Below are 12,146 nucleotides of genomic sequence, written 5' to 3' on the forward strand. Positions count from 1 at the left end.
TCTCTTTCCTTTTTTTGCCTTCTGGGTTTTGTAGCATGGATTCCTTGAAGCTTGCTTGAGCACTGATATACTGGGTATTATCTGACCCAGTTTGGGACTTGACTTCTGGCAAGGGGTCTCTGATTTTCTGTCTGTTAGAGCCTGCAACTGAGTAGCTGAAGTCTGCCAGAATTAGGAACTGGGGACTGGCCATGGAGAAGGTAGTGAGGTGGGAGTGGAGATAAAGTAAATGGATCTTGACAAACTAAGCCTAAAGGGTAGAACAGTTGGATGCCAGGGAGGTCACTTACCTGTTCTTCACTAACCTCAATTTTTTTTATTATTATTATCTAAAATACAAGTATTGTGAATATTTTAAGGTATAGAAGACTACTTAGTTTTTGTTAACATGAACCTAGACTACTCTAGATAAACAGAATCTTAGTGCCATTCCTGAAAAGTGGTCTTAGATGATGTAAAAAACATATCAAGCAAGCCATAAAATGCAAACCAAAAGGCAGCACACACACTGATTTCTGCTTCAATTGTTATCTCCAGGTTCCTGCTCTGTGTTCCTGTCTGGTCTCTTAATAGAGATAGGGTGGGATCTGAGTGTTATAAACTGAAATAAACCCTTTCCTTCCGAAATTGTTTGGTTTCATCATGTTTTATCACTCTGAGGGAAACCCTAAATAAGGCAAGAATTGGTATAATGTTCATAGAACATTGTTTTGTTCTTTTGGAAATGTTAGTGAAAAATAGTTTAGAACTTTGGGTTGGAAAAGTCCTTTGAGTGTTCTGAGATTAGTGAGTAATTATGGAAGCATATATGGCAATGCAGATAGCAATGTGGATTCTGGATGCCAGACTTATTAAGTTTCTGAAGATGAGATGAGAGTCTCTTAATTATTCTATTAGGGAAATCAATATTTTAAATTAAAAGCATGATTTGTTTTGTTTTGTTTTGTTTTGTTTTTTGGTTTTTGTTTTTTGGTTTTTGTCAATTGCAACTGTTCAGCTGGGCTGTTTAAGAAACTCACATCACTGAGGCAAAATTTCTGTGAAAATACATATGTTTTTCCCAATATAAATTTTCAAGAACTCCAAATATATTAACTGATATTTTAAAACAATATATCACTATTAGTTTATTAATGAACATAAATAGATAAAGTCTTTATGGTTGTTGGTTTATTTTGTTTTTAGTAGAGCTTAAAATCTTGGCTCTTACTGTGGTTCAAACACAAAATAAGAACAACTTTTGGACATTGAAGTTCATTGTAATAAAACTATATTTCAATGTCCCTCACATCACCAAAGGATTTTACCTCCATAGTAGACAATCTAAGTTAACAGTTCTGCGCCAAGGAATGAATCGTAGGCATGATGTTTGGATACAGATTTCCTGCTATGGTCAAAGCTTTTTGACTTGAATGATTGTCATAATCTCAGCCAACAGGGAAGAGGCTACATTCATTTAATGAATAGTGTGTGTATTAAGATTGTCTATCCAGTGAAGTCATTCATCAACTGTTTCAGTGAAGAATTGTTTGAGGGTGGCACAGACTTTAAGTGAGGGTAAGATTCTGGTGCATTGGCTCTGATGATTTTGAAAAGTATTCATCTTAGAATAAGAATAACTTATAAAGTCCTCTTCTTCAAAAGTAATACAATAATTATAAATATCAACTAAAACCTTCTATCTCACTCTTTGCTGTTCTCTTAGAAGCCACCTCCCAAATTAATAGTCTACATTTCTTTTGGCTGTATAAATAATTTTGAAATATGTAAGCTGTTGTGAAAACCATAGTATAGAGTAAAAACATCAAAAAAAAATCCTACTAATAGAGAGGCTGAGATAGGAGAAGCATGATTTCAAGACCATTATGTGGCACACAGCAAGACCCTGTCACCTACAAACAAGCAGAAAGTGTATATGGATTATACAATATTGGACGTATTTCTCCCATTACCAAATTAGAGAGACCATTTGATGACAGCCAACAAATTTCTAATACCTCATATTTTTGAATTTCAATTGATTAGCATATGTTGGTAATATTAATGTTCATATTAAGAGATATTTTCCTGTTAATTTTAGTCTTAGAGGTGAAATTATGTCTGAGTGGGTTTGTTGAAAGATTACTTCCTTGCTTATTCTAGGGTATAGTTTCACTCCTTGTGTCTGTGTTTTCCATTCCTTATCCTTTGTAAGGCAGGATTTGTGGAAAGATATTGCATAAATTTGTTTTTCTCATGGGATATCTTGTTTTCTCTGTCTATGGTGATTGAGAGTTTTGCTGGGTATAGTAGCCTGGGCTGGCATTTGTGTTCTCTGTATGACATCTGTAAAGGATTTTCTAGCTTTCATAAACTCTAATGAGAAGTCTGGTGTGATACTGATAGGTCTGCTTTTCTATGTTACTTGACCTTTTTCCCTTACTGCTTTTAAAATTCTTTCTTTGTTTAGTGCATATGATGTTTTGATTATTATGTGAGGGGAGAAATTCTTTTCTGGTGGAGTTGTTTTGGAGTTCTGTAGGCTTCTCTTATGTTCATGGGCATCTCTTTCTTTAGGTTAGGGAAGTTTTTATCTATAATTTTTTGAATATATTTACTGGCCCTTTAAGTTGGGAATCTTTAGTCCCTTCTATACCTATTATCCTTAGGTTTGGTCTTCTCATTGTGTCCTGGATTTCCTGGATGTTTTAGGTTAGGAGCTTTTTGCCTTTTGTGTTTTCTTTCACTGTTGTGTCAATATTTTCTATGGTATTTTCTGCACCACAGATTCTCTCTTCTATCTCTCGTATTCTCTTGGTGATGCTTGCATCTAGGACTCCTGGTATCTTTCCTAGGTTTTCTAACTCCAGCCTTTTCTTTACTGTTTTTAGTTCCTGTTTTATATCCTGGATGTTTTTGTTCCTTTACTTCACCTGTTTGATTATATTTTCCTGGAACTCTTTAAGGGAATTTTTGTTATCTCTTTAAGGGCATCTAGGTGTTTACAGGTGTTCTCCTGTATTTCTTTAAGGGAGTTATTTGTGTCCTTCTTAATGTCCTCCATCACCATTATGAGAAGTGATTTTAGATCTGAATCTTGCTTTTCCGATGTTGTAGAGTTATTCAGGACTTGCTATATAGGGAGAATTGGATTCCAATGATGCCAAGTAAAGTTGTTTTTTATAGTTCTTATGCTTGCCTCCTGCCATCTGGTTATCTCTAGTGCTACCTGCCCTGACTATATCTGACTGGAGCCTGTCTTTCCTCTGATCCTACTTGTGTCAGCCCTCCTCAGAGTTAAGCTGTCTCTGTTAATCTGTGAATCTGGGATCCTGTTATTCTGAGGTCCTGGGTATGTCTGAACTCCTGGGAGTCAAGCTGCCTTTGGGACCCTGTGATCCTGGTGTGACCAAGGTCCTGGGATCCTGGGATCATGGGCATGTTAGAGCACCTGGGAGTGGAGCTGCCTCTGGTTGTTGTGGGACTGGTTGTGGCATTAGCACCCAAGTTCTTCTCAGAGACTGGCCCAGACAGACTGAAAGGAACACTTATCACTGGTGAGTTACTGTGAGCTTGGGTGCCACCAGTCCCATTTAATCCCACTGTTGGGAAAGAGGTTGTGTCCTCCTCACCTTTGATCCTCTGATCCTGGGCATATTGGCGCATCTCGTAATGGAGTTGCCATTGGGTGTTGTTGGGCTGGCTCATAGTTCCACTTTTTAAGGCATGAATATAGTCAAGGATAGCACTGAGGTTTTGCCTTATGAGAAATCAGCACAGCTACTGAGGCTTGACATAAAAGACTAGGAAAGGACACTGGTTAAAGATACAGCCCCAGGATTAAAGTATTATGGATTAGTCATATTGTTGTTCCTCCTATGGAGCTGCAAATCCCTGCAGCTCCTTCGATACTTTCTCTAGCTCCTTCATTGAGGACCCTGTGCTCTGTCCAATGGATGACTGTGACCATCCACTTCTGTATTTGTCAGGCACTGGCATAGCCTCTCAGGAGACAGTTTTATCAGGCTCCTGTCAGCAAGCTCTTGTTGGCATCCACAATATTGTCTGTTTTGGGGTGTTGTTTATGGGATAGATCTCCTGGTGGGGCAGTCTCTGGATGGTCATTCCTTTAGTCTCTGCTCTGAACCTGTCTCTGTAACTCCTTCCATGGGTATTTGTTCCCCCTTCTAAGAAGGATGGAATTATCCACACTTTGGTCTTCCTTCTTGAGTTTCATGTATTTTACAAAATGTATCTTGGGTATTCTGAGCTTCTGGACTAATATCCACTTACCAGTGAGTGCTTATCATGGGTGTTCAGAGCTCCCTGGGACAAAGCCACCAATCAAAGAAAACACATATTGCGACTCATGGCTCTAGCTGCATATGTAGCAGAGGATGACCTAGAAAGTCATCAATGGGAAGAGAGGCCCTTGGTCCTGTGAAGGTTATATGCCCCATTATAGGGGAATGCCAGGGCCTGGAAGCATGAGTGGGTGGGTTGGTGAGCAGGGAGAGGTCGGAAGGGATAGGGGATTTTCAGGGTGTGGGGGACTATGAAAGGGTATAACATTTGAAATATAAATAAAGAAAACATCTAATTAAAAAAAAAGTGTCATGAAGAGAACTGGAGGCCTGGCACTATGTAGCAGGAACTGAATTTCTTAAAAATGCCAGTTTTAGGAAAAAAAAAAAAAAAAAAAGCCTGTATATTTGAAAAGAGCTGTTCATGGTACTCCTACCAAGACAGCAGCAGATATAGTTAAGTGACACATCCTGAACCTCAGAAAACCAGCTGCTGAGTGTTGGAGGAGGATCTTATGCATAGTCTATTCAGATGCTTATTGCAATGTATTAAAACCTAATTACATTCCAGACATTGACATTGACATGGATATTGAAGTCTCTCCAGACTGGGTATAGGAGATAAAAAAGCTGGACTTCTAATACCACATATGTAGGAGGGCTGCCTTGTGACCTCAGTGGGAGAGGATGTGCCTAATTGTGTAAAGACTTGATACACCAGTTTAGCAGGATAAACAAGGGGCTTTACCATCTCAGAGATAAAGGGGAGAGTGGATGAGTGGAAGGATTCTCTAACAGGGAGGAGAGGGGACAAGAATGCTGTAGCTTTTGGGTTACACATAAATGAACAAATAAATACATAAATGTAAAGAAAGATTAGAAGATCATTTTCAGAGAAATTATATCTTTTCACTTCCTAGTCCTATTCAATAGCCCATTTAATGTTCTTTTTCTATGACCTGTAGAGAGAATATCCTGTGGATTGTATCAATGCATCATCTGTCAATTAAAAGACCTAATATGAAGAATTAATATGAAGAGGTATTTCTACATAGCTAGCAAGTATAATCCTCACTCAAAACACAACATAGTATTCAGGATGTTAAAAATTGCAGAACATAAATGAAATTATACACAAATTGTGTTGCAAATTGTATATTTGAAAATATGTTGATTGATAAAGCATTTGAATACAGAGGGTACAGAGAACCATCATTAAAAATATATAAACACACTCTATACATATACATATACATATACATATACATATACATATACATATACATATACATATATACATGGATACACACAGAATAACAACATAAGAAGGATAATGACTGTATTAGTCACAATCTTACCCTGTATCCACAAGAACACAGGCATAACTAATTTAACAGAACAGAAGTGAAGTATAGGTATAGAAGGGTGACATTAAGTCATGTTTGTGTTGGAGCATTACAAGGAAATGGATTTCCTCATGGCTTTTAACAAGTTTCTTGGGCTGAAGACATTTCACAGGGAAGTGAACTCTGTAGAGTGTTCTCCTTTCCCTACCAGTCATGTCTCCTGCAAATGCATTCTAGTTATTGTTGATGTCATGCAGTGAATGAACTTTACTGGAATAGGAAACACTTTTTATACCACACAATGGTTTTCTGAACTTTATTTTTTTTATTTTCATTTTTTATTTTATTATATTTTATTTTTTTATTTTATTTTTTAATTTGTGAAGTACCTTGTCACAGAAAGATAATATTGAGAGTTTCTCTGGATAGTCACAGTCTGTCAAAGAGCCAAAGGGGGACCCTATTTCTGAGAAGGCAGATTTCCTCATAAAGTGAATCAATAAAAAGTTACTTCTTTCTCCCCCACATTGTCAAATTGTCAGCTGTAACCTTCATATACTGCTCTTTAAACACATTAATTACCAATGTGCTAACTGATGTCTTGGAATATTTATACCCTGTAAACAGGTCTGGTATTCTTTGCAAACACACTGCAAAGAACCCCTTAGGTTCTAATGCATTTCTGTCCTTACTGAATATTTTTTTCTCTGCAAACCACAGGTATGGCCATTTTCCTTGTAGCCTTCTCCTGTGAATGACAAAAATAAATGCTTACAGCTCTCAAGGGGGTGGGGTGGATAAGAAGGCAAGAAAGAGAGGAGGGGCAAGCCTCCTCATTTATAGTGAGTCAGGCAAAACTGGCTGTTGTCTGGTAACTGTGGGGCAAAGCATAGACAAAATGCTAACAATTGTTAATTTGTTTTGTTTGTAAAGGAAGTAAATGAATATCAGATCACCAGATATTCATTCAGTTTTACCATGAAGAGAAAATTAGCAATTCATTTAGAAAGGTATACTCCCAAAATGAGAATGGCTTTACATACAAGACCAGAAATTGGAATTTTAACTCTATAGGTTAGTCTGATATAATTTTCTAATCTTTGATCAGATAAGCTATCACATGAGTGTTTTTATTTCTCAAGGTAAAAATGAGTATCTCCATTTTTTTGAGAGTCAATAATTACAAAGCTTGGTTGTAAAATGTGAGGCACTATACCATGGACAGAAGTGAAGTGAACCCCTTGGGCAGAGAATTTTTTGCAAACTCCTCAAAGCGCACTTGACATCAGTATTTCTCAGGCTGTAAATCACAGGATTAAGTGCTGGAGGCAACACAGTATATAGCACAGAAAACAGCCTGTCTGCAATTGATGCTGAACTTGAGGGTGGCTTCAGATTGACAAAGCAAGCAGTAGCAATGAAAACACTGAAAACAGTGAGGTGGGGGAGGCAGGTGCCAAATGCTTTGGACTGACCTTTAGTGGTAGGAATCTTCAGCACAGTGGAGAAAATGTAAAAGTAAGAGAGCACAACACATATGATACAAACCATGCCCAGACAAAAACCAATTCCAAGACTTATATAAATGACCACAAGTGTGTCAGAGCAGGAGATCCTTAACAATGAGGGAACATCACAGAAAAACTGTGGGATCACCATGGAGCCACAGAAAGGCATGGAAAATGTGCCAGCTGTGTATAAAGCTCCAAACAGTATTCCAGTAGCCCAGGAAACACCCACCATCAGCACACAGTTACCATTACTCATGATGGCCTCATAGTGTAGGGGACAGCAGATGGCAACATAGCGGTCACATGACATTGCTGTTAGGAGAAATACGTCTCCAGCTCCAAAAGAAGTCATTAAAAATAATTGTAGGGCACAACCCAGAATAGAAATTGAGTTATTGTGAGTTATGCTATTGATAAAGAAATTTGGGATTGGAACAGAAATAAAGAAGACATCCAACAGGGACAAGTTCTTTAGGAAAAAGTACATGGGTGTTTGAAGTTTCAGATCCAGAGTGATGAGTGTGATGAGAAGGAGGTTACTCATTATGACTGCTAGGTACATTACCAGCAAGAACAGCCCACATACAGTCTGTAGTTCCGGAGTAGACGAGAATCCCATAAGGATGAACCCTGTTATTCTAGTGGCATTCGGCACACGAGAGTCTTCCACAACCTGTCAGGTATGAGAAGTAAGCAAAAATTAGCCCTTTGATGTACAGAAATGCTCAGTGGAAATGGACCCAGAACCCTACCTAGATACTGCCCCCATTTTCTCTTTCTACATGGTGATGCTTTAACTGGATACATTAATTGTGCTAATTTGCTTTTTATTACTATTTTACCATGTTTTGCTACAAATTTTTAGAATAATTATTAGTTATATATTATCATTTTCTTAATAAAATTGACTCTTTTCTTGAAATTGCAGTTGTTCAGTTGGCAACAAACTGCAGAATAAAACCTTCAAGTTTCTCCCTGCACTATTTTATTTCCTTTGTCTTAATCTTGGTTTAGAGCACTGCTATGCTTTGAATGGCCACAGTTACCACATCAAAAGAATTTCCCTTACCAAGGGCCTCTTTTCCCAATAATGGCTGACTAGGCCATCATCTGGTACATATGCAGCTTGAGACACAACCTACTGGTTAGTTCATATTGTTGTTCCACCTATAGGGTTGCAGACCCCTTCAGCTCCTTGTGTGCTTTCTCTAGCTTCTCCATTGTGGGCCCTGTGTTTCATCCTATAGATGACTGTGAGCATCCACTTCTGTATTCCCCAGTATATGGGAACTCCAAGGCCAAAAAGTAGGAGTGGGTGAGTAGGGAAGCAGGGTGGGGTGAGGGTATAGGGAACTTTTGGAATAGAATTTGAAATGTAAATAAATAAAATATCTAATAAAAATTTAAAAAAAAGAATTTTCCTAATGATAATAAGTGTCTTTTTTTTTTTGTATTTGAAATGTTTTCAAAATATTGCAAAATATTGCCTAGTGCCACATTTTATGTTTTCTGGACCCTGTGAGTAGAACCTGTATTCCTTCTTCTGTTGGGTCAATCATGTTTGGACAAAAACTTTCTTCACCATATATTTCTCTGTGACAGGCCTGTGCCCCTAAGCAGAATGATCATTTCCTAGGTACCAATTTCTCTCCTCTCAGGTTGATATGTAAAAGATTAAACACCTTGCAGTGCAAAAGACTATTCCACATCCCAGCAGAAACAGTTTTTTCTACATTTACTCCTAATCACCCTTAGCAATTTTAACCTTACTGATAAGGTTCAATAAGTTCAGAACAGAGATAACAGTCCACAAAGTCACATTTTGATCAGGAATAGGTGAGATTAATAGCTCTTATCCTTCTTCTAATAATCTATGTCTCCTTTTTTCTACTTTATATATATATATAGTTATATAGTTATATATATATATATATAGTTATATGTATATATTTGTCAAATTCCTTCCCTGACTTTTAGGATTCTTTTTTTATTTGCTTTCTGTGATGATATTAACCACTTCTAATTTGCTGGAACCTTAAAAATCTGTGCCATAATATTTCCATAACAAAACAATTTAAGTTCCCTTGCTTAAGAAAATAATATTATCCATCATATTAAATTTCTATGTAAAATAGACATATGTTGTAATTGTAAACTCTCAGTTACAGTTATATCAAATATTTAAACATATACAAATAAATATCTCTGTCATCATGGATGTAAACAAGGTAAAATAAGTATAGATTTTTGTGTAACATTCATATCATCTTCAATGAATAAAATCTTAAAGTATAGATATATCAATAAATTTGTTATGAGAAGAGAGTTGGAGCCTCCTTGGAAATGGGAGATATGGACTTCCCCAGTGAAGGGCATTTGAATGTGTGTGTGTGTGTGTGTGTGTGTAAATACATTAAGTCTCTTTCTCCTTCTAGCTCCTGCTTCCAGAATGACAACTCTGTGACTATTCATTTATTATTAAATGCCTAGGCCATGATCTTTGTCTCATTCCCTGGCAAACTCTAATCCATTCAAACTACTCTGTGACTACCACTTAGTTACTGACCTCTCCTTCAGTTCCAGCCTTTTTCCTTGGATTCCCCCTCAAGTACTCCTCCAGCATCTCCATTGAATATATCTCAAGTTTTCTTTCTTCTCCTATTATTCTGTAACCAATTCTCAGAAAACTCTGTCTTCCTTACAGTGTCTCACCTCCTATTTACTGTCTCAGCTCATTAGCCATAAGCTTTTTTATTGACAGGTGATGCTTATAAGAGATTCTCTCTACATGTACACATATACATGCATGCACTATCTTAGTAAACCAAGACAACAACAGAAAGGAGGTACTGTATTTGAAAGAGAGAACACAGGTATATGAGATGGGGGTTAAAGTGATGCAAGGATTTCAAAAATATTTCTATTAAATTATATCCTCAAAAAATGTTTTATCAAACCAAAAGAGAAAAAAAAAGTGAGTGTCTGGAGCCATGGCTCAAAAGATGAAACACTTATTGCTCTTGGAGACAATGTAAGTTCATTTTCCAAAATCTACATGGTGGCTCACAATTGTCTGTGACTCCAATTCCAAGGGTTCTAACACCTATTTCTGGCTTTTATAGGCATCAGGCATGTACAGTGTATACAAACATAAATATATAAAACTACAAATATACATAAAATTAAAATATGAATTATGTCTTCAAAAAAGAATATACCTAAATTAAGAAAGTTTTTGAGTCATATACATGCATGTGTATTATGGATATGTCAGGATTTTCTTGTGTTTTCTTTGTACAGTAATCTTGAGAGACCATCATATCAAACTATTTCATTCAATTGTGCTTTCATATTTGTCTTTAACATATCATGTTATGATCACTTCTTAGTAATATCCAATATATGCTGATATACCTGCTTCAAGCTCTATCTGTAAGTACATTACTGGTTACTACATTTGTGATAGGTGTATTCCTTATTGAAAATAGATACAATGCTACATTTATTCAGAATTCTCAAATACCTGGAACATGGTTTTGTCATCAGACATGTAGAGAAAGGACTTCCAACAGATGCAGTTAAGAAGGAAAAAAAATCATAAACATTAACATTCAGATTATTGAAGGATCACATAAAAGTTTGCAAATTCTGTAATCCTCACCTGTAGTTAAAATTTTGGCCCCTGATAAGACTCAAATATAGGTGCTAAACTTTGTCCACTTCTTAATATAGATTAAAGCAAATACAAATAAGAATATAATTTACCATGTTTGAAATTATGTTTAGATTTCCTTTGAAACACTATGTAATCTAGAGGTCTCTAACAGACCTTTTTAAGGCGTTTGGCTACAACCTTAATATTCCCCAAAGAAAAATCATTCTTAATAGTCTTACTTATTATTTACTTTTCTTTTAAGACAATTAGTGTTAAGATAATTGGCATTTTCTGTAGGAAAGAAAGATCATTCCCCAGAAAATGCATAGAAAAATCATGGAGAAATTGGCTCACACTTTCCTAGGATCATATGAAACTAAATACATATTATTTAGCTCATGATTTGAGCTTAAGAATCATGCACATTGCATGGAAGGGAAGGCATGTTGTCCATAGTAAGGGTCAAATTCAACCTGAAATTAGGAAGACACATGTCAAGACAATGTTGATGCTCTGCTCACCCTTTCCTCTTTATTCAGTTAAGGACCATTTTCAATAGAACTATAATTTTACACTCAAAGTGTACTCCCAAGGTCATTCACTCATATTTGAAAGACCATCATGAATATATCAAGACATTTCTTTCTAACGTTATTTTATATCACACACAGTTAAAAATTACTGTAAGCCATGATAGATTCATTCTTTGCCATATTGATACCCAAATGTATAATGTTTACACAATATCATACCACTCCTTGTGTCTAAACTTTCATATTCATTTTACAATGCAGAATTCATTTTGTCTTTTAAGGTTTATAAAGGTTTTTTGTTTGTTTGTTTGTTTTTTATAAACCTAAAAAAAAGGTTTATAAAGTTTTAACAGCACCATTATTATTCAGGAGTCTTCTCTTCAAATTTCATTTGAAGCATAAGTTGACCCATGAACTTTATAAAATCAAAATATAAATTACAAACTGTAAATGCACAATGGCACAGTGTAAGCATTCTCACTGCAAAGGTGAAAGGGATGGCAGTTCATAGCACAAAAGAAAATGGCAAAAGACAACGTCAATAAGCAAAAAGGCCACCAACAGATTGGGAAAGGATCTTTACCTATCTTAAATCAGATAGGGGACTAATATCCAATATAAATGAAGAACTCAAGAAGGTGTACTCCAGAAAATCAAATAACCCCATTAAAAAATGGGGCTCAGAGCTAAACAAAGAATTCTCAACTGAGGAATACCGAATGGCTGAGAAACATCTGAATAACTGTTCAACATCCTTAATCATCAGAGAAATGCAAACCAAAACAACCCTGAGATTCCATCTCACACCAGTCAGAATG

General features: G+C 36.3%; 2 protein-coding genes across 2 annotated transcripts in view; both read right to left on the reverse strand.

Annotated features, from left to right (window-relative positions):
• The window catches only part of Folh1b (folate hydrolase 1B), a 259,684-nt gene that overhangs the window by 82,415 nt on the left and 165,123 nt on the right, over nucleotides 1-12,146 (reverse strand). The window lies entirely within an intron of this gene.
• Nucleotides 6,803-9,769, reverse strand: LOC110297327 (olfactory receptor 14A2-like). Its single transcript, XM_021166085.1, has 2 exons — nucleotides 9,707-9,769; nucleotides 6,803-7,813 (listed from the first exon to the last, which is right to left on the reverse strand). Exons 1-2 carry the CDS (start codon nucleotides 9,767-9,769, stop codon nucleotides 6,803-6,805), a joined length of 1,074 nt encoding a protein of 357 aa, XP_021021744.1.

The sequence above is a fragment of the Mus caroli genome, chromosome 7 (assembly GCF_900094665.2).
Source record: "Mus caroli chromosome 7, CAROLI_EIJ_v1.1, whole genome shotgun sequence".
NCBI classification, from domain to species: Eukaryota; Metazoa; Chordata; class Mammalia; order Rodentia; family Muridae; genus Mus; species Mus caroli.

Excerpts from the sequence above, each read along its gene's own strand:
- LOC110297327 (XM_021166085.1), bottom strand. The coding sequence starts at position 9,769 with ATGGAGATGCTGGAGGAGTACTTGAGGGGGAATCCAAGGAAAAAGGCT. Across the intron at positions 7,814-9,706 it reads AGGCTGGAACTGAAGGAGAG|GTTGTGGAAGACTCTCGTGT; the intron begins GTCAGTAACTAA and ends CATACCTGACAG.